Source organism: Capra hircus, chromosome 17, assembly GCF_001704415.2.
Source record: "Capra hircus breed San Clemente chromosome 17, ASM170441v1, whole genome shotgun sequence".
Lineage (NCBI taxonomy): Eukaryota > Metazoa > Chordata > Mammalia > Artiodactyla > Bovidae > Capra > Capra hircus.
Genome location: NC_030824.1, coordinates 13,191,336 through 13,217,692, shown reverse-complemented (window position 1 = coordinate 13,217,692; position 26,357 = coordinate 13,191,336). Strand labels below are relative to the sequence as shown.

The 26,357-nt window shown below is 56.3% G+C and overlaps 1 protein-coding gene across 1 annotated transcript in view; it reads left to right on the top strand.

Annotated features, from left to right (window-relative positions):
• TESC (tescalcin) overlaps positions 1 to 25,763 on the top strand; it is a 62,890-nt gene extending 37,127 nt beyond the window's left edge. The window contains exons 3-8 of the mRNA XM_018061217.1: positions 10,740 to 10,820; positions 17,522 to 17,661; positions 19,361 to 19,422; positions 19,524 to 19,631; positions 23,221 to 23,268; positions 25,511 to 25,763. Of these exons, the coding sequence (XP_017916706.1) occupies positions 10,740 to 10,820; positions 17,522 to 17,661; positions 19,361 to 19,422; positions 19,524 to 19,631; positions 23,221 to 23,268; positions 25,511 to 25,588 (517 nt within the window). The 3' untranslated portion in view covers positions 25,589 to 25,763. The remainder of the gene's footprint in view (positions 1 to 10,739; positions 10,821 to 17,521; positions 17,662 to 19,360; positions 19,423 to 19,523; positions 19,632 to 23,220; positions 23,269 to 25,510) is intronic.

Here is a 26,357-nt window from a genome sequence, read left to right as displayed (position 1 = left end):
ACGCAACCACAGACGTACATGAGGAAGAGAAAGGACGCAGTTGCCCACTGCCAGCACCGCCAGAGCCCCAAGTGGTGTTCCGATGGGCTTGATCCCTGGAGCCAGCAAAGGCCCAACCCCAGGGCTTGTTTTACACCCCTTGGCAGTGCCTCCCATTGCTTTAATCAAGTGAGAGTTTAGTTTGGTGTTAGGAGCTGCCATTAGCTGTGTGGTCTTAAGGGTCTCAGGGACCCTCTGAAGTTCACACCATTACCCCATTTGACATGTCAAGAAACTGAGGCTAAGAAGGTTAAGGTCCCACAGCTTAACCTGCAGAAAGGTTAAGGGCTGGCTGTTGGAATAGCCAGAGCCCTGGAGCACTGTGATCACATCGATTTTCTCCAAATTAAATCAATTTATTTTTCATTTTCTAGATTTCATGTACAAGTCATAACATATAGTATTTATCTTTCTGTCTGATTTATTTCACAAAGAATAATATCCTTCAGGCCCATCCATGTTGCTGAAAATGGCAAAATTTCATCCTTTCTATGGCTGAGTAATATTCCATTATATATTTTTAAATATATTTTTATATATGTATTTATATATTTTTATATATGTAAATATATATGTATTTATATATATTTATTTATATATGTGTGTGTATGTATATATATATACACCACATCTTCTTTATGTATCTGTCGACAGACTATTGGGTGGCTTCCATATCTTAGCTATTATAAATAATAGTGCTGTGAACATGTGGGTGTATGTGTCTTTTTAAGTCACTTTTTAACCTAGTTACTTTGCTTTTTAACCTGTCAAGTAGCTAAAGATTTACTTATTTAAAAAAAAAAAGTATGCCTGACAGCAAAAGAATTGAGGCCCCCACTTAGATCATGAGGCTGTCTCATGGCCAGTATTTACCATATTCAAGGAAGTAACCAGGCTTCCCTGTTAGCTCAGTTGATAAAGAATCTGCCTGCAGTGCAGGAGACTCCGGTTCGATCCCTGGGTTGGGAAGATCCCCTGGAGAAGGGAAAGGCTACCCACTCCAGTATTCTGACCTGGAGAATCCATGGACATACTGTCCATGGGGTCACAAAGAGTCAGACACTACTAAGCGTCTTTCACTCAGGAGGTAACCAGACCTCCCTTTAAAGCCTCAGCTGAGATGATGCACGTTGACTTAGAAAGACAGACCCACAGTTACTTGTAACACTGCCCAGGAAACATCAGGAGGGAGTGCCCCCGGGGCTGCCACCCCTGCTCAGGTGAGGGCAGATACGGGAACGGGAGCCATGAAGGTGTCAGCTTGGTGTGAAGGGTGCCCAGGTGTCCCCCAGAGTGGAAAGAAGCTCTCTAAATGGTCTTAGATATATTAGTGGTGACTCACACAAAAAGTTTTTTTTTTTAAGAGATTCTTTTCCCAGGATGATAAATACTTGACCCAGTCATTGTTTTAAAGAAGCAGGCGTTAGGACCTTCCGTGGTGGGTTCTAGTGCTGAGGACACTGAATGAGAAGTGAGGCTCCCTCTGCCCCGGGCGGGGGGGGCTCTGTTGAGGTATGCATGTGAGTGTGAGCGAGGTAACTCGCATATAAGCTCATGATATACTATGATGGAGGAAGGAAGCGGGGCAGAGGGTGCATCCTTGGGACCACCGTGGGGAGAAGGACCTGGGGACAGGGGGTCAGCACAGGCCCCTCTGAGGTGGCTGCTGTGGGGACCAGAGAAGGGGCTGGCGTGTGGAGGGAAGAGGGAAGCTGCTCCAGGCAGAGGTGGGACTGAGCTTCATAAGCCTGAGTGATAAGAGGACTGGCCGGTTGGGGCAGATCACCGAGGCCCGACTTGGCCGTAGGAAGGACCAGAAATAGAAGACTCAGCCTAGGCTCGAAATACCACGTGGATGCTAACTGCCCAGTTTGTATCTGTGGCTGGGCCATCTCCTCTGAACCCCAGCCACTGCTCGTTCCCTTGATGTTCTTGCGGCATCTCACACTTAACATGTCCCAAGGAGAGCCCCCATCATCCTCCAGGTTGCCTTCATCTCACACCATCCCCCAAGGAGAGCCCCCATCATCCTCCCGGGTTGCCTTCATCTCACACCATCCCCCAAGGAGAACCCCCATCATCCTCCCAGGTTGCCTTCATCTCACACCATCCCCCAAGGAGAGCCCCCATCATCCTCCCGGGTTGCCTTCATCTCACACCATCCCCCAAGGAGAGCCCCCATCATCCTCCCGGGTTGCCTTCATCTCACACCATCCTCCAAGGAGAGCCCCCATCATCCTCCAGGTTGCCTTCATCTCACACTTAACGTGTCCCAAGGAGAGCCCCCATCATCCTCCAGGTTGCCTTCATCTCACACTTAACGTGTCCCAAGGAGAACCCCCATCATCCTCCCAGGTTGCCTTCATCTCACACCATCCCCCAAGGAGAGCCCCCATCATCCTCCCGGGTTGCCTTCATCTCACACCATCCCCCAAGGAGAGCCCCCATCATCCTCCCGGGTTGCCTTCATCTCACACCATCCCCCCACTTCCTGAGTCTACTTCTCCTGTTTACTGCCCCACCCTCATAGAGACCCACAGTGATGCATGGGGGCCAGGGGGAGCCTTTGAAAATGGCACCTCTCTGCTCCGAAGGTTCCACCTTGCCAAGTTAAAATAAAGTAACAGCCTCCTGGTCAGCACGCGTCCTGCAGATCCTCGCATCCCACCACCCTTCCGACCCCCTGACCTGTTTTCGCTCCTCCTGTTCCAGCCGCGTGGATGTTCTTGCTGTTCCCGCCTCAGGGCTCTAGCACACACCCTTCCTTCTTTCTAGAACACCGTTCCTCAGAGCAGAGTTTCCATTGGCTGGGTCATTTGTTTTTTAAGTTTTAGTATGTACTTTAAAAAACAATTATTTAATTTTATTTATTTTTGGCTGATCTTGGGTGCTGCGTACGGGCTTTTCTCTAGTTGCCTCGAGCAGAGGCTGCTCTCTAGTTGCAGAACATGAGCTGCTCATCGCGGTGGTGTCTCTCGCTGTGGAGAACAGGCTCTAGGCCTTCAGGCTTCAGTGGTTGCAGTTCCTGGGCTCCAGAGCACAGAGTCAGTAGTTGTGGCGGACGGGCTTAGTTGCTCCGAGGCATGTGGGATTTTCCCGGATCGGGGCCGGAACCCGTGTCTAGTGCATTGGCAGATGGATTCTTTACCACTGAACCACCAGGGAAGCCCAGAGCTGGACCAGCCTTGCTAGGGGCAGGGTGCGGTTAGGATGTATTCTTGCAGGGTGTTGCGCAGCGTCCCTGGCTTCCTGGAGCACCTTTTCCCAGTGTGACAACCAGAAATGTCTCCAGACGTCACCGAGAGTCCCCTGGGGTGGAGCAGTCGCCTCCTGCAGGCCTTTGCTCACGTATACCCTTCACTCCGAGGCCTTCCCTGACCAGCCCACGGGAATTCACCAGCTCCCTGCGGTCTCCTCCATTCCCGCTGCTCGGGGTGTCTGCAAAGTGCTTGTTGCTGCCTTGAAAGCTCCATTTTCCGCCTCTGTTGTTTCCCCTGCTGAAATGCCAGGAGGGATCGCGTCTGTCCCATCACTGCTGAAGCCAGCACCCAGAACAGGGCCTGGCACCTGGAAGGTGCTGGAATACCTGTCGCTCCCGCTGGAATGAGTACGTGACAGGTGTTGAGGGGTGGCCGGTCCTAGGCGTGCAGCAGGCAGGAGGAGGCGGGAAGCCTGTGGGGGAGGAATCATTTTGCTGACGCTGCCTCAGCATTTGAAAGACACATTTGCCTGGGGCTGGGGGCCAGGGCCTTCTAGCCAGAATCTTTTGTGCAAAGACATCGGTAAAGAACCCACCTGCAGAGCAGCAGATGCAGGTTCGATACCCAGGTCAGGAAGAGACCCTGGAGGAGGGCATAGTAGCCCACTCCAGTATTCTTGCCTGGGAAATCCCATGGGCAGAGGAGCCTGGCGGGCCACAGGCCATGGGGGTCACAAAGAGTTGGACACGACTGAGCAACTGAGCACTATTGTGTGCCAGGCGGACATCGTCATGTGAATAGGAGACCCACTCTGTGTGTGTCGGGAATTCTTGGCGCTTCTCAAACTTGCACAGGAATGCTGGCCATCGTGAAATGGGGGTTCTGATTCCGGGGGTCTAGGCCCGGCCAGGACTCTGCATTCCTCACAAGCTCCCAAGTGATGCTGCTGGTGGTGTGGGTGCTGTGCTCTGAGTGGCTCAGCGTTTCCCAGGAAGACGCTTGCTGGATGGGGCATGCCGCTCCTGCACAAGCCCCGTGGGGCCCCCAGTTCCCCACTGTTTAACCGTCACAAGTAAATACTCAGTGCAGGGGGGTGGGTCTGGGAGAGTGGGGCCGGTGGCCTGCCTTGATGGGGGAAGCCCTGGACCAGCACAGAGCAGGGAGGCCAGGGTCTCAGGCCAAGAAGCCTCCCCGGACCCGCAGAGAGAACTTTGCACTTGAGCTGAGCCTCACCGCCACCGGAAACCAAGCCACACTGAGGCAGGAGGAAGCGCCCCGCCCACCCTCCTCTGTGGTTTTCAGTCTTTCCTTCCCCTGTGGGTGCTTGCCTTGCTCTCTTTTGGGTCCCGGATGGGGCCTCTCGGGGCTGAGTAGGAGCAGATGCCCCAGGAAGGTCTCTCGTTCTCTCTTTGAAGTAGAAACATACCGAACTGGAAGGAAGTAGCGGGTGTGAGGAGTGCATGGGGTGGTGAGTGCTGGACTCAAAGCTCTTCTTCTAGCTGTGTCACTACAGCTGGTCACTCCACCTCTCTGGGCCTCATTTTCTCACCTGTAAAACGGAGGTCATTGACATCTCCCATCACTGGGATACGGGGGTGATGGAACATGCCTGAGCTCACAGAGCGCTCAGCCTCGGAGCATACAAGGGGGCCTCAAGGGGGAGAGTTTCAGTTCAGTTCAGCCAGTCAGTCGTGTCTGACTCTTTGCAACCCCATGGACCACAGCACGCCAGGCCTCCCTGTCCATCACCGACTCCTGGAGTTCACCCAAACTCACGTTCATTGAGTCGGTGATGCCATGCAACCATCTCGTCCTCTGTCGTCCCCTTCTCCTCCTGCCTTCAATCTTTCCCAGCATCAAGGTCTTTTCAAATGAGTCAGCTCTTCGCATCAGGTGGCCAAAGTATTAGAGTTTCAGTTTCAACATCAGTCCTTCCACTGAACACTCAGGACTGATGTCATTTAGGATGGACTAGTTGGATCTCCTTGCAGTCCAAGGGACTCTCAAGAGTCTTCTCCAACACCACAGTTCAAAAGCATCAATTCTTTGGCGTTCAGCTTTCTTTATGGTCCAACTCTCACATCCATACATGACCACTGGAAAAACCATAGCCTTGACTAGACAGACCTTTGTTGGCAAAGTAATGTCTTTGCTTTTTAATATGCTGTCTAGGTTGGTCATAACTTTCCTTCCAAGGAGTAAGCATCTTTTAATTTCATGGCCCCTAAAGATGTGAGCCCAGGGGCCCCTTGTGGGCAGACCCTTCCCGCTGGTCACTGGGGCAGCATCACTGGACCACTGACCACAGTGTGTCAGCTCCTGCCCCTGAGCAGTGCCCCGCCCCCAGTCCTGGGCTCTGGGTGATACAGGGCAGTTCCCATAGGTGGTGGGGAGGCCTTGGGCTGAGCTGGTTCAGCCAGTCTGATGGGCACCTCGGGGCTCGAGGGAGAAAAGGAAATGAGACTGAAACTGTCTTTACAGGACTGTAGAGTCAGAACCCGCTTTTTACCATGATCCCCAGGATTTGGGTGCAAGTTTGTGTTTGAGAAGTGCCAAAGTTCCCTAGTTTTGGGGGTGGAGGGGTTGTACCACACAGCTTGCAGGATCTTCTTAGTTCCTCGACCAGGAATTGAACCTTGGGGCCATGGCAGTGAAAGCACTAAGTCCTAACCACTGGACTGCCAGGGAACTCCCAAGAATCCTCTGCTTGCACCAGGTGGTTCTCCTGTCCACGTACCTTTGTGCAAAAGATCCTTGCAGGAAAGTCCTGGTCCTATCCCGTTCCTTGCCCTCAGATAAATGCCTCTTTCAATGTCCTAAACTGAAGCTGGCCTTTCCCTGCCTCTGGGCGCAAGGCCTGCAACTCAATTTGTTGAAGAAGGATGTTGGCAGATACCCCAGAAGTGTCCACAGCCTCCCCAGGACCAGACAGAACTCAGGAGAAGTTGCTCCAGGGCTGGGCATCCATACTCGAAGTTGGGGCATCATTCTCAGCAAAACATGTTACTCTACCTCTCTGCCTTGGTTTCCTCATCTGTAAGGTGGGAATATGTTCCTACTCTCATAAGGTAAAGCTCTCAAAACAGTACCTGACACCTGGGGTGTCTGTAGAGGGTTAGCTGCTGCTGTTACCACCATCGCCGTTTCAAAATGAACACATGCTGATAGCACCTTGTGTATGTGTGTTAAGTCGCTTCAGTCGTGTCCGACTCTTTGCAGCCCCATGCACTGTAGCCCGCCAGGCTCCTCTGGCCATGGGATTCTCCAGGCAGGAATACTGGAGTGGGTTGCCATGCCCTCCTCCCAGGGACCTTCCCAGCTCAAGGATCGCACCCCCAGCTCTTATGTCTCCTGCATTGGCAGGCAGGTTCTTTACCACTAGTGCCACCTGGGGAGCCCAACAGCACCTTACATGGGTTTATCTCACCTAATCATCTCATTAACCCCATGATGCTGCCTGGATATTTCCATGATGCCCATTTTATAGAGGAGAAATTAAGACTCTGGGATCTGCAGTGCCTCAACCAGGGCATGTGCCTGGTGCAGGGCAGAGCCTGGACTGGCCCCAGCTGTGCTTGGCTTCGCTTCTGCTTTGATATGGGTGTGTGGGAGAGCTGCTGCTTGGTCTGTGCCCAGTTCACAGATGAGGAAACAGGCTGGGAGCATCAACAAGGTGCCCACAGTGAGAGAGAGTGGTTCTGGCTTACAGAGAAAGGCAGCTAGGATTCAAAGACACCTGCACAGACCTCCTGGGGGCTCAGGCCAGGACCCGGCGACACTGTGTCCCCAGCTTGATCCCTAACATCTGCCTGCCCTCTGTCAGAGGAAGGCCAGGCCTCTCTTGGTTGTTAGTCGCTCAGTGTACAGTGGGTTCTCTGAAGTCCTCCCGCCTCTGTCCTCCTCCTGAGACACTGCCCTCCCGTGTCGCCCGGGGCCCCGCTGCCTTTTGTGGGGTCTCCTGGTCCCAGGGGTGCTGCTGGTATGTCCCTCCCTGCCACCTTAAGCATGAGGACCTGTTTCCTCCCAGTCCCTTTAGAACCTGCAGCATCTTCTGTCTTGGCTTCTGTCCCCTCCTGGGGAATCAGTCAGACCCATTTCCCCGCTGTATCCCTGAATGCGGTCCTTCCAGCAGCCCTGGGACAAAGCTCCATTGAGAGCCCCTACCTGGGCTCCACAGGGTAGAGCCGGGTTGTGATGCTCTTCAAGTATCTGCGAACCGGGAGTGCTCGGGACGCTGAAGCGGGAGGACGCTGAAGGGGGAAGACGCTGGAGGAAGGGGCGGGGCCTGGGGCCAATGCCCCGCCCACACCCGCTGCTCCGTCCATGCCGACCCTCCCTTCCGCTCCACTGTGTGTGCTCCGTGCTTGGCGCTGCCTCTGATTACTGGGGGCCTTGAGGATGTGGTGCTATGGAAAGACGAGGCCCATCCCCATGCTCTCGGGCACCTGAAAGCCTCCATCCGTGGAGCCCTCGCTCCTCACAGGACACCGTGCGTGCTGTGTTCCAGACTTCTTCCCAGGCATGCTTGCCACAACCCTCTGAGGCTCCTGAGTGCAGAGGAGCAAGCCCGAGCCTCAGAGAAGCCAAGTCGCTTGTCCCAGGTGGCAGAGCTGGTAGAACCCCAATGTGATTCCAGAGGCAGCGCCCACTTCGTAGATGAGGAGACTGAGCCTGAGGAGGGGTTGACAGTCCCCAAGACTGGCCAAGAAAAGCCAGAGAGGGCTTGGGGTCTCGTGCTAACCAGCCATGCAGCAGCTGCTGGCTTCCTCTCCTTTCTCCCCACGAACCCTCTCAAACCCCACATAGTCCCTTTGACTCGAGCTGTACCCATCCCGGGGGCTCTGGGTGTTTCCTCCTGTCCCTGCATCTCACTCACGGGTGCCGTGCCAGAGTAGTGCAGACTGTCAGGTGTGTGAAGAACAGTGGGAACAGTGAGACGAGCTTTCACAAGCTGAAACATACCCGTGACCCCAAACCCAGAGCAAGGGCGGAGCATCCTTAGCTCCAGGCCGCATGCTGTCTCCTAGTGACCAACCCAGGAGGTAGTTGACCCTGAACATGACTCTGAGCTGCACAGCTTAGCGCCTCGCTTTTTGAGCTCTATATTGATGAAGCCATGGTGCGGTGGCTCTTTGCTTTCTAGTTTTTAAAAAATATTTTAGGAATATTTTAAAACAGGCTTGCTCAGGCTTGTGCTCAGTTGCTTTAGTCATGTCTGACTCTTTGCAGCCCATGGACTGTAGCCCGCCCTGGGTTTCCCAGGCAAGAATACTGGAGTGGGTTGCCATGCCCCGCTCTGGGGCGGGGGAGAGGTCTTCCTGACCCAGGGATCGAACCTGTGTCTCCTGCATTGCGGGCAGGTTCTGCAACCACTGAGCCCCCTGGGAAGCCCTTAAAACAGCCTGATTGAGATATAATTCACATGTTATACAGTTCATCCACTTAGTCTGCAGTCCATATAAGAACATTTTCCTCACTGCCAAGAGAAACCCTGTGTCTACTAGCTGTCAGCTGGCCCCCAGTCCCTGGCACCCACCAGTCTGCTTTCTGTCTCTCTGGATTTGCTTATTCTGGACAGCTCATATATTCATACATAGAATCATACACTGTGTGGCCTTTTGTGCCTTAGCATCTTGCTCTCAAAGTTCATCTCTGTTGTAGCATGGGTCAGCACTGCAGTCCTTTCTATGGCCGAATAATATTCCAGTGCCGTAGGCCAGCTGCTCTGAGTGGGTTGCCTTCAGAACTGGGAACCTCAGGAATCTGAAATGTTGGCATCCATTGATGCTGGCTCCTGAGTTTGGCCAGTGCTGCAAGCAAATGAAGCTAAGAGTGATGAATGGTGGGGAGAGGTGGGAGACAGCTTGGAGAGGGAGAAAACACGAAGGCATCGGGCCCTGGGTAGGTCCTGCTTCTCCTGTCCGAGCCTCAGCCTCCCCATCTGTTCGGTGAGGGCAGGACAGGGCTCAGCTGTGTGTTTACAGAGCCTTCCAGCTCTGATGGTGCGGAATGCCCCAAGTATGTGGCACTTCCTCCTTCCCAGCATGGGTTGGTTCTAGCTTCAAGTTCTAAATCTGAGGGCCCCTGGACATTCTCCTTTTAAGTGACTAATATCCTCCCAGCTTCCCCAAGCTGGGTCTGCCTCCTTATTCCCCGGGATTACCAGCCGGTGTCTGGGTCCCTTCCAAGGCCACTGCCTGTTGAAATCCACAGAGCAGAAGGAAAGGTGAGCAGGAAGCAGGTCCAAGAACAAAGGACAGCCTTATGTGGGAAGGTCAGGCAGCTGGGGACTTACCTGCCTCCATGACTGCAAACTCACAGCCTCTGGGACCCGGCGACACCTGGCCTCAGCCACAGGGTGGCTGTGTATGAAATTCACCATCTCGTATGAATACTTCTCTCTCTCTTTAAACAGCTTTTCTGAAATAGAATTCGCATATCCTGCCGTTTACCCACTAAAACGTGCAATCCAATGGCTTTTAGTATGCTTCCAGAGTACTGTATCCATCACCACAGTCAGTCTGACAACGTTTTCATCACCTCCTAAGGAGTCCTCGTACCCTTAGTACCATTCCCCAGCGTGGCTCCCAACCCCCCAGCCTCTGGCAACCACTAATCTCCTTTCTGTCTCTATGGATTGATTTATTCTGGACTTCTCATATAAATGAAATCATACACTGTGGCCCAGCTTGTTTCAATTAGCACCACATCTGTACAGTCCGTCCGTATTGTAGCCTGTGTCTGTGTTTCATTCCTTTTAATGGCTGGACGTGCTTAGCCACTCAGTCGTGTCCGAGTCTTTGTGACCCTATGGACTATAGCCCACCAGGCTTCTCTGTCCATGGGGATTCTCCAGGCAAGAATACTGGCGTGGGTTGCCATGCTCTCCTCCAAGGGATCTTCCCAACCCAGGGATTGAACCCAAATCTTCTGCATTGCAGGCATTCTTTACCAGCTAAGCTACCCAGGAAACCCACTTCTATCAATATTCACTGGCAAATTTCTATGTGGATGAATGTTTTCATTTCTCTTGGGACATATCCAGGTATATACCTAGCCGTGGAATCCCTGGGTCACGTGTAACTCCAGGTTTTTAACCTGCTATGGACACTGTGTTTGAAATCTCCAGGCGAGCAGCTTGCTGCTGTGATTCCAGGACAGCCGACTCAGGGTTTCCCTACCCGGGGTATCTGACCGCTCGGAATAGGATGCAGGCTTGTGTCGCTGCATCCTTCTGGGGGATGGGCAGGTGGATGTCTGGGACATCTGTCAGATTCCCAAAGGCGCCTCTGAGCCTCCAGGCCCTCTGTGGCCCTGCTGGTCCAAGGGTTAGAGGAGGAGGTGGACCGGTGCAGTGTATCCCAGTCCTGACTTGGGAATTCCAGGCCATTCTTGTAGGGCCTGCTCAGGGTGAAAACCACATGAGAACTGATGGACATGCTCTCTGACATCATTCTTTTCTTCCTCATTTCTTGGTGTGCCTCCTCCTCGGAAACTCAGGAAGGAGAACTTTAACAACGTCCCTGACCTGGAGCTCAATCCAATCCGGTCCAAAATCGTCCGTGCCTTCTTCGACAACAGGTGGGCCCTTCTCCTGGAATGCTGATGGTGGGTGACTTGGCGGGGAGTGTTTTGCCTTTGTAACCTCTGTCGTAACTCATGTTGGCTAGGAGTTGTGAGCATGGGCCAGGGGTCTAGCAGTTCCGGATTCAGGGCTAGGTGACTTGGGACAGCTCACTCAATCTCTCTCAGCCTCTGTATTAGTTAGCTATGGCTGTGTAACAAATTACTGCCCCCCAAAACTTAGCAGTTTAAGACAATACATATTTATTAGCTCACCATTTCAGTGGATCAGGAATTTGGGTTCTCTGGCTCAGGGAGGGTTAACTGGGGCTGCAGTCACCCGAAGGCATGACGGGGGAGGCTCTGCCTCCGAGCTCATCCACCTGCTCATGAACCAATCCTCAGAGCTACCACACCTGGCAACTGGCTTCCCACAGAATAAGATGTTCCAGTGAGAAAGAGAGGGAGGGAGGGACGGAGAAGAGAGAGACTGGGCACTTGAGATGGAAAACACCATCCACTGGTAACTTCATCTTGCGCATAACATTCCATCACCTTTTCTATATTGTTTTCATCAGAAGTGAGTCCCTGGGTCTCCCCACACTTGGAGTGGGGACCTCATGGGGGATGGATACCAGGAGGCAGGCTCACTGGCGCCCTCCTGGGGGCTGCCTCGCTTCCCTTACAGATAGAATGACGGTCATAGCACCTGCCTTGTGGTGTTGCTGTGAGGCTGTGCTGAGGTGATGTGTGTTGAAGAGCCGTAGTATGCTCAGTGCCCTGACTTACAGACGGAGAAACTGAGGCAGAGAGAGGCACCATGGACAGTGTCCCAAAGCTGAGGCTAAGGCCAGAGCTCATGTCTCCAAACGTCCAGTGTTGTCAGGGTTGAAAGACTCACGTATCGGGAGGGACATCACTGTGTCTGAGGCTTAATGAGGAGGCAGGAGATGGACATGGAGGATGGGCACACTCTCGGCCTGACACCCTGTGTCTGCAGAGATCGCTGAGGATCAGGGGAGCGGGCAGAAAGAGGAAGGAAGGGAACTGGCGTGTTGGGATCATGTGATAGGTGGGGACTCCCTGGATGGGTTTCAAGTTGTGCGAGCCTGAACCGCCCAGCTCGGTTCTGCCAGGACTATGGGGACCTGAGCCAGAAGCAGACCTCACTGTTCATGGGATGGGACTGGGAAGTCCTCTGGCTGCCCCAGAAAATGCAGAGACCTTCCTCCAGGGTCTGTGGGGTGAGACCTGAGGAGAAAGTGCCCAGGAGTTAACCAGTCAAAACAGAGAGAAACCAGAACTGCATGTGCAAAGGCCCTGTGGCCTAAAGTCCAGATATACGAGTGGCAGAGAGGGGACTCGGCTGGAACACAGAGAGGCTGAGCATGGTGAGAGGTGTGGGGTAGGCAGGGTGCATCGTGCAGACCCTAGGCCAGCAAGAGGGGTCTTAACTTCAACCCAGGAGCAACATCGGGGTGGGGGCACAGATAGGCCTTAAGGGAGGTGTGTGGGGCATGAAGCAGGTTGGCATCTTGAGAGGCCACTCTGGCTACCAGTGGGTTGTCGGGGACTGAGACCAGGGTCCCTCTGGCTGGAGCCGGGACTCCTCTGAGTGCAGAGGGATGGCAGTGGGCGGCTTTGAGATACCTGGGAGGGGGTGACAGAGGGCAGAGGAAAGTGAGGGAGCTGGTATCTGAGGAATCACCCCCAGCAAACTGTCACACGTCCCTTCAGAGAGGGAAGGTCTGAAGTCACGTGGTCAGTGGTGAAGACGGGAGTGGAGTTCAGCACGCCCCCCTCCTTTATAACCCTGGTTCTGCCTTTGGAATCCCAGAGCAAGGCCTGGGTGGGCGGGCAGTGAGCAGAGCAGGATTGGAGGGGGAGGGTTGCTGACAGGTAGTGGAGCGGGGGTGGGGTGATGTGGCCCTCAACGTGGAGACAGTATTGGGGTCTAGGGTGGGAGGTGGCGCAGGAAAATGGTGGAGGGTGACCAGAGTGTTGTGGCGCCCGACACGAGAAGGGGGCAGTGTGCAGACGCGTGTGTCTGTGTGTACACAGGCCCGCGGGCGCCTGCCTGTGAGGCTCGTTTCTGAAAGACTGGATGAGACCGGGGCAGCTGTGAGGTTGGCCAGGCTCCGGGGACCCAGCCTTCTGTGCTTGGAGCTGGAGGGGCTGGTGTCTTCCATGGTACCAGGTGGGCCAAGATGGGGAGAAGGGGATGCCCTGAAGGTCCCAGTGATCCTGCTGCCCCCGGGCCTGTGGAGCCCACCTGGGGACAAGGGCTTGGTTCTTTGTCCTTACTGCTGGCCCAGGAGGAGAGTGGCGGGGCTGCATGGGGACCCCAGGAAACCTCTACTGTCCTGCTTGGTGGGGGCGGGGCCGTGGACACCAGGAGGCTGCCTCACTTTGCTCATATACAGAATGATGACGGTAGTAACAGCACCTGCCTCACGGGGTTGCTCTGAGGCTGTGCTGAGGTGACGTGTGTTCAAGAGCCACGGTACGCTCGGTGCTCAGTTGCGTCCTACTCTCTGTGACCCGTGGGCTGTACCCGCCTTCCCCCACTGCCCCCTGCAGGGCTCCTCTGTCCATGGGATTCTCCAGGCAGGAATACTGAAGTGGGTAGCCATTTCCTTCTCCAGGAGATCTTCCCAACACGGGGATTGAACCCTGGTCTCCTGCATTGCAGGCAGATTCCTTACCGTCTGAGCCTCCAGGGAAGCTGTTCCTTAAAGCAAGGCTGGCCGGAGGTCGCTTGGCCCTCCGCTGTCCCTTGGGGAACTCGGAACAGGTTCCAGGAGTTGTGTTTTCAGGTGAGGGTGGAACTTGGGTGTGGCCAGGCTGCTCTCCAGGACTGATACGCTGCCTGCCGAGGGGACTGGGCCCGGGGCCCGAGCTGGAGCAGAAACCTCCCTCCGGCCAGAGGACAAGCGGCCCTGAATCCACAGTCAGAGGCGGGAGAGACCCCTGCCTTGCTTGGAGCATCCAACGTTAGGACAGAGCCATGAGCGCGGGCACAGGCAGGTGCCTCCTGAAGGATGGAGGGAGGCCCTCGGTCAGCCAGGGAATGTTGGGTGTCTGCAAGATGTCATCAGGCCTTTGAGCCCCTGATGAGGGGCGTGTGGCAGGAAACGGGGGCAAAGGCTGGGCTGAGACCAGGTGGAGGCTTGTGGTGGGGGGAATCACCCCAAGAGCTGGAGAAGCTTCCAGACAGCGTTGAGCAAGGGAGTGACAGAGTCTGATTTGCTTTTTTTTAAAAAATATTTATTTATATTTATTTATTTGGCTGAATTGGGTCTTAGTTGCAGCATGTGGGATCTAGTTCCCTGACTAGGGATGGAACCCGGGCCCCCTGCATTGGGAGTGCAGAGTCTTAGCCACTGGACCACCAGGGACGTCTCTGACTTGCTTTTTGCGGAGCTCATCCTGGCCTCTGCCCACTGGGATGGTGGAGGCTGGAGCAGGCTGTCCTAGAAGAGAAGGAGATTGGATATGATGGGGAGGGAGTCAAGGGGTCCCCGGGCCTGCAGTGCCGACGGCTCACAAGACCCCTGCTCTAGGGAGTGACCACTGGAAGATGATGCAGGACGGTGCGCAGGAGACAGGGAGGACAGCTGCCCATAGCAGGAGGCGAGAGCCCACTCCCGCCCCCATCCCCCTGTGGGCTCTGGGACCGCTGCCTTGGGGCAGCTGCTTAGAGACACTGTCTGGAGAAAGGGAGGCCCCTGGTGAGTTGGTGGACTGCCCGAGGTCAACAAGAAGAGGAGGCCTGAGGAAAGGCTTCCCCAGCCGGGACCTGGAGCAGCTCAGCGCCTGTGCGTTCTTTGCATTTCTGTCCTGTAAGCTCTGCCAAGGAGTGAGGGAGGAGGCAGAGGACAGGCTGGAGGCGGGAGTTTCCTTTCAAAGAGTACCAGTGTCTGCCTTGCATCCTAAGGCGTTTTGGGAACAAGACAGTGAAGCAAAAAGCTGGTTGGAAGGCAGTTTGAGCCGGGTCTGTCCCCACCTCCAAGGGTTCTGGTCCTCACAGTCACTGGAGAATTAAGGAAGTGAAAACACTGCATTCAAGCAGGCTTTCTTGCAAAAAGAGTGCTGTGATGCAGGGCTGCAGATTTGGATGTAGCCCCCGTTCTTTTAGGGTTTCCCGGGTGGCACTAGTGGTAAAGAACCCGCCTGCCAATGCAGGAGACTTGGGAGACGTGAGTTAGGTTCCCTGGGTCAGGAAGATCCGCTGGAGGAGGGCATGGCAACCCACTCTAGTATTCTTGCCTAGAGAATCCCATGGACAGAGGAGCCTGGTGGGCTACAGTCTATAGGGTCGCATAGAGTAGGACACGACTGAAGTGACTTGGCATGCACACCCGTTCTTCTACCCGCTGACCCTGGCCTCAGGGTGCCCCACTGTGGAAATTGGAGTGGAGAGCAGGTGGGCCTGGCTCCAGGCACTATGTCTGGGTTTCCTCGGCCTCTGCCCTCTGGTCGCCTTGAGAGACCAGGAAGCTGGCCCACATAGACCTCCCAGGGACATTAGGATGGGAAGGAGCCCCTTGCCCCAGAATTGGGTCCTGATGCTGAAGCAGCCAGGTCGCAGCCTCCCCTGATAAGCAGACACACATGGCCTGCCCGGCCCAGGGTCCATCACATTTCCCCGAGCTCATCTCTATCCCTCTTACTGCAGTCAGAAGCCCCTGAGAAGAAGATGCAAGTGAACCATGCCTCCTAGGAGCCTGGTGATGCCTGGGGCTATTTTTACACCTTGTAAGTCTGGTCTGTGCCCCTGACAGCAGGAATTCTGAGGTTATTAAAAATCTGTCCAGAGGAACAGTGGGAAACCTTTGTAAGAGATGATTTCAGAGAAAATTGAGAAAAAAAAAAAACAAACACTCAAAGACTAGGCTTACTGAGTCCTGGGGAGATCTCTCATCTTTCTAGTTTGTTGTTTCACAATCCACCTTTCGTGATCCAGGCTCGGGGGCCACTTCTTTCTGGAAAATCTCCTGGAACGGAAGCTTGGGGATAGTGAGATCTCTAAACTGTGAAGTGTGGTGGATGCTGCAGGGGCAGGATTTGAAGGGGAGCAACTGTGCCCCTGCTTCCCTGGTGGCGCAGCAGTAAAGAACCTGTCTGCCAATGCAGGAGATGCAGGTTCGATCCCCGGGTTAGGATGATCCCCTGGAGAAGGAAATGGCGACCCACTCCAGTATTCTTGCCTGGGAAATCCCACGGGAAGAGCCTGGCGGGCTATAGTCTATGGGGATCACAGAGAGTCAGATACAACTTAGCGACAAAACAGCAACAGCTGGGCCCTTAGAGAGAGAACCTTGAACATGTTCCTTTAAGCTGAGATGTGGTCTTGACCCCAGGAGGCACCCAAGTGCATTTGAGAAGCACCATCATCCCAAGCAAACAGAGCTGTCCCTTTACAAGGAGGCACAGGGAGGGCAGGGGGACCATCAGACAGATGGCGACCTGCCCCAGTAGAAGTTGATTAGTGGTAGGAGTATGGCAGCAGTGGGTCAGGAGCCCGTGTTTGGTTGGAGTCGGCTCCAAGCTGTTTTCTCAGCTCCTCTGCCAGGACCTGCACTTGGCTTGTCGGTGCCCTCGCCTGCATTTGCTGAGTACCCGCTGTGTGTCCAGCATGCGATGGACCCAGCCTTGGGTACCCTCCCCAAGTCCCGCCAGGAACTCAAGCCCTTTCCCACCCCTTAGGAAAAATACATTGGCGGGGACAGCCTCAAGCATGCCCTGATCTGTTCGAAAACCTGCAGTTAATTGGTGCACTTCACACTTTGGTAGGAAACGGATTACTCAGAGTGCCTGCCGACAGATCACTGTGCCTGAGTTTCAGACAGCTGAGAGAGCAGGAACTGGCAAACTTTCTCTAAAAGGCCAGAGAGTAAATATTTTAGGCTTCGCAGGCCACATCGTCTCTGTCGCAACTGTTCAGCTCTGCCTTTGTAGCCTGAAAGCAGCCGCGGATACCATGTAAATGAGCAGGCGTGGCCGTGTGCCAATAAAACTTTATTTCTGGACGCTCAGATTTGAATTTCATGTAATTTTCACTTATCATGCGATGCTATTCTTTTTTTTCCCCCTTAACGTTTTTTTTTCAGCCATATCAAAACATACAAACCCTTCTTAGCTCATGGGCTATATAAAAGCAGGCAGCAGGCAGGATTTGGCCCCTGGGCTGCAGTTTGTGACTCCCTGACCCTTTCGATCTAAAGGGAACAGCTGGGCCCTTAGAGAGACCCCTGCCCTCCAGGCCACAATCGCCTCATTAATAATAAAATTAATGACAGCGAGCCCATGCTGTACACCGACTGGGCCTGGCGCTGTGCCAGGTGCTACCCGTGGGCCCAGGGAGGCTACCCAGTAGGGTCTGTGGTCCCCCAAAGCCCAGCCTCACCTGCCTGGGTTCTGTGCACCATGCATGCCTGGCAGCCCCCGCCCCACAGACACAGCTGCCTGTGTCTCCCCCAGACCCCCACATGGTGGTTTCTGGGTGGGGGGGAGTGCAGCACAGGGCTGGACTAACCCCCCAGGGGGCCCCCGGTGCCCCCCACGAGCTGGTCACTGGGTAGCAGAACCCAAGGCTGGGACAGCCTTTGTAGGTGAAGCGAGTGCTTGGAAGGGCCAGTTTCTCTGGGGCTGTGGGTGACAGTGAGATGAGCTTCTGTTCTGAATACATTGCTGACACCCCCTTGTTGCTCCCGTAGGAACCTGCGCAAGGGGTCCAGCGGCCTGGCCGACGAGATCAACTTCGAGGACTTTCTGACCATCATGTCCTACTTCCGGCCCATCGACACCACCATGGATGAGGAGCAGGTGCAGCTGTGCCGGAAAGAGAAGCTGAGATGTGGGTGTCCCGGGGCCCCTCCCCAGGGCGCACCTGGCTGTTTGCATGTCCCCGAGGCCTGCTGTGCCCCTGCGGGGGGTCGGGAGGGTCAGGGAGCACCAGCTCTGGGCCTTGGGGAGGAGGATTTCACAGCACAGAGGGTGCTCCCTCTCCTAGGCTGTTCTGAGACAGCCTCCTTGTTGACACTCCTCAGCAACTGGTGATTTTCTGGGAATAGAAGGGTCTGTCGGTGATGGGAAATTGGTTTGGACAGACTTGGTTCAATCCAGCCCTTCCACTAAGCAGCTGTATGACCTTGAACCTGACGGTGGGAACGCGGGCTGGACACGTGGCTGGTTCTGAGGCTGGAGGAGACCTCAGGGCTGCTTTTGTCCCTTGCCCCGGTCCACGGCCCACCACCAGACTCGGCTTCACAGGGCAGCCTCTGTGGGCCCATGCCCCACCCTCGGAGCCGCTCTGGCCCTGGGTCTCAGTGCAGGGCAGGCGGCACCCACCCCTCCCTGTGCACTTTCCCATGACTCCAGCATCCTTCTGCACCCCGCCCCCGAGGGAGCAGCGTCTGCAGGGAAATGTAAACACGGGCCTGGGCTATACTTAGCTCGGGATGTGGACCGAGGGCTGCTGGGGGCAGGGGGATGGCGCCTGGTGTCAGCCCAGCTTCCAGATGGTTCCAAGGGCTGGATCAGGGGTCATGGGGCCTATGGGATGGGATGGACTCTGGTTCAAACCCCTGGCTGCCCCTCCGTTAATGAAGTGAAGTGAAAATCACTGTCGTGTCCAACGCTTTGCGACCCCATGGACTGTAGCCCGCCAGGCTCCTCTATCCATGGAATTCTCCAGGCAAGAATACTGGAGTGGGTAGGCCCTTCCTTCTCCAGGGGATCCTCCCAACCCAGGGATCGAACCCAGGTCTCCCTCATGGCAGGCGGATTCTTTACCATCTGAGCCACAGGGGAAGCCCCCCTTAATAGGGCAGCTGTGGGCAAATGCCTTCGTTTCTCTGAGCTTGTCAGCCCCGTCTGTGACACGGGCTCAGAGAGGGGTCATGTGAGGATGAGGGGCGGAGAGATGTTTGCGGAGCGCCAGGCAGGGTAAATGCCAGGACCGAGGCCATCGTGAGCTTGAGGCTCCCTGAGGCTCAGCCAGGGGTGGAGAGGTCACCTCCCCTTCAGCTCATGGCTCTGTTGGGATGCAGGCTGCTGAGTGATGTCAGTAAAGGGACCAGGTGACATCACTGAGAGAGAAGCTAGCCGAGCAGCTGCGAATGCCCCTCAGGGGCCGGCTCGGGTCAGCCAGGGGCAGGAGGGAAGCAGCAGGGTCTGTGACCTGCCCCAAGCCCAGGATGGCAGCCAGCCTCTTGGGTCTGTCAGGAGTGACACCTTGAAGTCATGCTGAGCTGATTTCCTGTTGATGAGACTGTCGCGTGGACCACAGTGAGGCAGAGGTGTAGTGACTCCCATTTTACAGACGGGAAAGCTGAGGCTCAGAGCAGTGAGGTCGCTTGCCCAAGGTCACCCACCTGAAGTGGTCCATCTGGCCCCACGCCCTTTGCCCTTGCCCCCTACGGCCTTGGCATTTGGGTTGCATTGCTGGGGGTGTTTTGCTCAGTTTGAGGGAGGGGGAGGTTGGGGTAGCGGGGAACCCAGGGCTCCTGTCTGCCTCACCTGACTCATTCTCCGCCTCTCCCCGCCGCCCCCAGTTCTGTTCCACATGTACGACTCGGACAGCGACGGCCGCATCACCCTGGAAGAGTATCGAAATGTAAAGTATGCTCCCGCCTGGCGGGCCCCGGCGCCCCCCACGCCCCGCGCTCAGCGGCCTGGCGGAGGCCCGAGCTCACGGTGTGTCTGCCCCTCCGGCAGGTGGTAGAGGAGCTGCTCTCGGGGAACCCGCACATCGAGAAGGAGTCGGCGCGCTCCATCGCCGACGGCGCCATGATGGAGGCGGCCAGCGTCTGCGTGGGGCAGATGGTGAGCGCCCGGGGCCCCTGTCCCCACCCTCCTCTCCGCCGGCAGAGCCCTGCCCGCTGTGGGTCTGTGCTTCCCGAAGGCCTGGAGGGCAGAGGCCGCACGTGGCCCGCTCACCGCTCCAGCTGGGCCTGGCGCAGAGCTCTGCTCAGAGGCCTCGCTGCTTTCCTGTCCCACCAGAAGAGCAGATCTGAGGTCCCAGTCCTGGGGGGTCGGGCCAGGCAGGCGAGGCTGGGCTTTGGGGGGCCACAGACCCTACTGGGTAGCCTCCCTGGGCCCACGGGTAGCACCTGGCACAGCGCCAGGCCCAGTCGGTGTACAGCATGGGCTCACTGTCATTAATTGTATTATTAATGAGGCGATTTGTGGCCTGGAGGGCAGGGGTCTCCTGAGAGCCCACGATCTGGTGTCCAGGGAGGAGCTGGGCGCATCGGGGGCCACGTGTAGATGAGACGGGGCTCGGCCATCCGGGCATGTGGCTGACGAGGGTGGGAGGCTTCCCACTGGTGTCAGAAGTGGTGAGTCATTTCTCAGAGCCGGGCTCTCAGGCCTGGGGTTTCTCCTCCCAGCTCTGTTGACACGGGGCCCTCTGGGGTTGCAGGGTGTTGAGCAGCGTCCCTGGCTTCTACCTGCTGGATGCCAGTCACACCCTCCAAGGTGTGACAAGCAAACATTCTCCCGACACAGCTACCGCCCCTGGGTTGGCGTGGGGTCGGGGGTGTGTGTGAAGTCACCCCCGGTGCAGAACTGATGGGGCAGAGGGCGCAGGGATGGACAGCCAGGGGACTGGGAGCCAGCACGTCTGTGGGCGGCCACTGCCGGTGCTCACGGGCTCGGATGGTGCTGTTGGAGGGAGGGGGAGTTGCCGGTTCCCTTGGGAGGCTCCAGGCACCCCCAGGGTCCTCCGAAGGGTGAGCACACGGAGTGTGCAGGCACCGTGCTAGGTTCTTCACGGGCTTTGCTTCATGGACTTGTAGCCTTGTTTCACTGGTTCCAAGTGAACTAAGGGAACCAAGGCTCAGAGGCATAGGAATCTTCTGGACTTCCTGGGCAATGACCTGGACTCTTCTCTCTCACAGGGGCTCTGAGCCCCTGGGGGCTGTGCGGGCAGGCACATGGTCACCTCCATGGACTTTTTTCCTTGTGGGGTGGGGGGATTGTCTCGGGTGTTCCCCCTGAGGCCACCTCCTCTGGCTCCTGCATATTTACTATAGCTGCCGTCCCAGACACCACCACAGCTTTGGGGTCACCCCAGCCCAGGTGGAGGGATGTTTTTTCCTGCTGGAACCTGCTGTTTGTGCCCGGGCCCGTCATCTGGAGACGGCGGTCCTGGGCCTGCCCCCAGGGGCAAGGGGGCTGTGGTCACTTTATTGACCTGCATTTTATCTGTCTGCTTCAGGGGCCCTAGGGAGGCTTCTGAGTTTGGTGAACCCACCCTCCTCAGCAGATTAAACTGCTACAGAAAGGGCTGGTGGCCTCGTTGGGGAGCGCGGGGATCCCCGGCCGAATCCCCACTTGATTTAATTACACTTTCCTCCGATAAATTGCTCCCTGTCATACTCCAGTTTCAATTGGCGAGTTTTCTTAATCTGCTGTCATGAAATCGCTGGCAGCTGGCAGCTGCTGGTCTGCATAGAATCCACGCATCCTTGGAGCCCGTGCCAGCTTCCTGGGGGGGCATCCCGCCACTGTGGGCATCATCTTCCTTTAGTTACCAGTCCTCTTTGTGCTCGTAAAATGTTTTCTCATGTGCTCGTTGACCAGATAAACACAGAGATGAGGGGCGACCACGTCCTTTCATAGTGCGTGGCCTCTGAGGACACTTGAAGTTTCTGCCAAAGACAGACGAGGCATCGCCCACCATCATGGACTTCCAGGGCCGGCTGTCCGCTGCGGCTGGGATCTTTCCAGAGTGCGTCTCTGGGAAGCCTTCCTGTGGCTGGAGGGTGGGCCAGCTTTGCTGGGGCCTCAGCCCTAGTGCTTCCCCGGGCCTCTGGCCCCTCCACCTACCTTGCTTCCACTGGGCACCCACCCTGCATGCCGGGCCTCAGGCCAGCGGGGCCTCATCTATAGTTGGCTCCCCTTGGCCGCCCCCGGGGGCCTGGGGTGGCCGGCAGGCGGAGGACAGCCACTTCTTCTGTCTGTTGACCCTGGTCAGGAAGAGCAGGCAGCCCTAGGGACAGAGCTGGTCCAGGCCTTCTAAGAATCTGGCGTTTTTCATAAAATTAAAAAGTATATCCCAAATTAGATTAAGAGCAGAGCCCTCTTGAGGGGGCTCTTGTGAGATTCGCATCAGCTCGTGGTAATCACGTTGGTAAAACACTTGTAGCAGACGCATGGAGAGTGCCTGCTGGTGTTTTCTTCCTTCTTTTTTTAAATGAATTATTTATGTATGTATTTTTAGCTGCACTGGGTCTTCGTTGCTGCACGTGGGCTTTCTCGATCTGCAGCGAGCAGGGGTCACTCCAGGTGCGGTGTGCTGGCTTCTCAGAGCACTGGCTCGGTCATTGTGATGTATGAGCTTTGTTGCTCTGTGGCATGTGGGATCTTCCCAGACCAGGGATCGAACTGGTGTCCCCTGCATTGCAAGGTAACTCTGAACCACTGGACCAGCAGGGATGTCCCTGGTGGTTCCTTAACTATGCATCAGAACAAACCTGTGAGCAGTACGTAGAGAGAAGTGCGTCTCTCCTGGCCCTCCTCCCTAAAGAGACCTGTCTTTGATGGGTTTTTCCCGACACAGATCAACGCACATGAGTGTCTTCTAGTTCTGAGTCACACAACACGGCGTTCAACTCCCCCGGCTTCCTCGTCCCCGTGCTGACCCCACACGTCCACGGGGCAGGTGGCAGCCATCTGCAAGCATCTTTCTGCTCCTTGTTTCTTTTCCCACCGGGTGCATCTCTTGGAGCCTCTTCGAAATCAGCCTATGTGGGATCGACCCCTTCTTCGTGGTAATCCGTAGCCTGGACGACCACACTTTCTTTGGCTGGTCTCGTGTTGACAGGCGGTGGGATGTCCACCCAGTTGTCATGGGCACGGAGGGCGCTGTGGGCCGGGGCGGGAGCTGTGGGGACTTGGTTGTAGCGGCATCAGGGGCAGGAGCCCTGCTTATCATCTTGTGCGTCCCCGTGTGCACAGGTGACTCGGCAGGAGGGAGGCTCCTGGACCCCATGCCATCAGGGTGACTCACGGGCAAGAAGGGGTGGGCCGTGCAGGCTGGCTTCATTCCCTTGGCCCTTTCCCCAGTGTCTGGAGCGCTGGTCAGCCCAGAGCTACTCTTAACCAAGCCTGGTTAAGAAGGCAGGATGGAGAAACAGCAGGGGGTGTCTGTTGGTGGCCACCCCAGCCTCTGTGCCCACCCCACACCCCTTCTTTTCCCATCTTTGTCAGCCCTGTCCTCCCCAGGGGCACAGGCAGGGGTGAGCCTGCACCAGCTTCCACCCCACCCTCAAGGGGATGCTGGAGGCGCACAGTCCACAGTGTTCTCGTGGTCCTACGTACACGCCCCACCCCTCTTTCTGCGTCGGCGGGTGGAGGTGGAGGGCCTCTGGGCAGAAGCCACTCACTGCGCCCCGTTCTCTGTCTGCAGGAGCCCGATCAGGTGTACGAGGGGATCACCTTTGATGACTTTCTAAAGGTGGGTGCCTTGGAGTTGGGGGTGGGCATGGGGGCTGCACTGGGGCCTTGCACGGGACCCTGCTGGTCAGGAAGAGACAGGCGTCTCGAGGGAACAGGGTCTAGTCTGAGTGTGGCCTTTACGGTGGTTTAAACTGGTTTTACTTATGTTTATTGGAAGGGTGATGATAGTCACAGACGCTCAAAACAACTTAGCAAGCACAAAAGGGCCTCTGAGGAAGGCTCCATTTTTCTCCCCATCCAGTCCCTGGTCCCCTTTCTCAGAAGCACCCTGTTGACAGCTGGAACCAGGGTCTGGAATGTTCAACGCCTGTGAGCCCAGCTCTTCTCAGAAGCACGCGCTGGTGCTGCCCACGTGTGGCCCCGTCGTCCTCCTGGGCCTCGCAGACAGTGCTGCGTGCCCAGCTGCCCACCTTCCACCCTGGTTAGTGGACATTCAGGCCTCGCCCAGCCTTCATGGCTGTAAACGTGCCTGCAGACTGGGAACAGGTCCTGGGTGCTTTGATCGGTGAGGAGTCAAGCCCCCCTCCTGTACTCTGCCCACTCTTTGGCCCTAAGCACACCAACAGTGGGGTCCCTGCACCCCTTCCAGGAGCTGAGGAAGATGGGAGGTTAGGGCAACGATAGCCGGGGTCTCCTGGGCCAGCCGCCAGTGCTCTCAGGTGGCCCTGAGGGAACAGGCCTGTGCCTGGGATGGGGTTGGGGACCCCGACCCCATGGCTGAAACTCTACGAAGCCAAGGGGCAGCCTGCCTGAGAGGCTCCCCCAAAGTCTGAGCCGCCAACTTGGCCGGTCATGAGAAGAGGAGGGTCATGGGTGGTACAGACCAGGCCTGAAGGAGAGACTAGAAGGGTCTGCTGGGCTGGAGGAGGGCAGCCTCCCTCTCAGATGTGCCCTGCCCACCCCCCAGGGCAGGTGGGTGGGGAGAAGTTGAGCTCGCATTTGTGCCATGGGTCACCTTGGCACGTGGAAAGATGGTAACACCCAAGCAAGAACCAGAGTGAGCAGTGAGAAGACCAGGGAGGCCAAGGGGAGGTTAGGGAGGGAAGGATGCTGCTTTAGGCCAGAAGACGAGATGAAATCCTTTTTGGTCCCAGAAAACCATCTTCTTCCCCAGCAGTCCATTCCCCAGCCCTGCCCTGCCCGCCTCCAGGGCTCCCCAGTCCAAGGCCGCTGGGCTTTTCCCCACCAGCCGGCCACTCCCGTTCTCTGAGCCCCATCGTGACCCTCTCATCACCTTGGCGTTTGGCAGAAACCACTCTGCACATCCAGACATCTCTTCCTGGGAACACCCCGCCCACCTAACAAGGAAAGCGCCTCGGGCTGTGGGCATGTGACGGTGGCCGAAAATGTGCCGAGGCCTCCCTGTGGCTTGGGTGCCCACAGGACTGTGCTCGCCCGAGCTGCGTGGCTGTCCCTGCAGATGTTGAGGGCGACACTGTGAGAGTCTGAAGTTCTTACATAATCAGGGAGACGGTGACCAGTCACCGCCCGTCACACCCCTCGGTTCCTGCCCGCATCCTTCCGGCCGTCTCACCATCCGTGGTCCTCTTGGGCCCCGAGTGGCCGAGGAACAGGAGTCCTGGGCACTGGAGCTCATGGCGCGGCATAGGGTCTGGTGGCCTGAGTGTCCGCTAGGGACCTGGCCAGGATGGACCCTGATGGAGGTGCCCAGGTATGTGGTGACAGACGTGATCTTTGGCAGAAATCACCTTTCCTGGGCAGGAGCTTGTCTTTCTGGAACACGGTGACCTATCTCTAGGTTATAAAGACCTGTCACGACCTTTGAATGAATGATAATGGCTTGATGAGATCTTAGAATTACACAGTCCTTAACAGTTTACAAGCCACTTCCATACAGGATGCCACGGGAGCCCCCACCACAGAATGGGCAGCACAGGTGGTGGTCTCCACATCTTTCTGGTGCAAAGGAGGTTTAAGAGGGTCTCAGGAATTTGCGTGAAAATCACAGAGTCTGAAGTGGTGATGGGTGGGATTTGAGCGACTTCAGCTAGGAGCCTGGATTCAGCACTTAAATAATAACTTGCTGTAACAGTCCAGAAAGAATCCAAATGTCAGAGCCCAGTTAACCAGCACAGAGGCAGATGGAAGAGGTTCCATGCTTCGCTCTGGATCTCACCTGTGGGGGCATCACGGTGGGCGGCAGAGGTGGGCGGGCGGGGAGTGGCCGGGGGTCTTGGGGGACAGGGATGCCCACTCACGCTGCTCCGTCCGTGCTCCAGATCTGGCAGGGCATCGACATCGAGACCAAGATGCACGTCCGCTTCCTTAACATGGAGACCATCGCCCTGTGCCACTGACTGCCCGCCCCCACGGAGCACCTGCACCAGGATCTGGGCTGCGCAGGGGGGCCCATTTGCTGCAGCCTTTATTGTAAATAGCCGACACGCCTCGCTCATCTCGTTTTCCTGCAGGGTATGGTGTGTGAGACTTTGCTGTTTTTATCTCTAATAAAAAAGGAAAAGGGTTTGGTAATGAGCGTGGCTCCTATCTGTTCCCCGCGTCCACGCACATGATGGCCTGGCCATCTGGCAGCCCAGAGGTTGACCGCGAGGAGCAAGCAAAGGCTGGTTTGCAAGGGGATTTTTTTCCTCCCTTCCTGTCTGGCGTGTTTGGGGTTAACAGGTTGCTGTTTTCCCGACACAAGTGCCGGGAACTCGTCTGCCTCCTCAGTCTCCTGCTGCTCCATGAGGGCAGGGGTTGGGCTGCGGGGGTGGGGGACTTCCTGGGTGTCACGATCTGATATTCAGACCCAAGGAGAAGAGGTGAGCAGGGCCAGCCACGGGGACCACCCAAGTTCACCCCATGGTACTGGGGGCACTGACAGTTAGCCTGGTGGGATCAGATTCGGGGGGCCTGGCCTGAGGACGGGTAACCACACAGCCTGCACCCCGAGGTCTGCAGCACAGTGGTAGCTGGGGAGGCCACTGGCCCAGGTAAGCATCTCCCACGCCTCCGGTTGTCGCCTGCTGGCAGTGGAGGGTGAGGCAAGGGGGAAACGCGGTCGTTCAGCTGGGGCGGTGGCTGTGGCCGGGGAGTCAGCACAGGGCTGGCCTTCGGTGGTGCCCT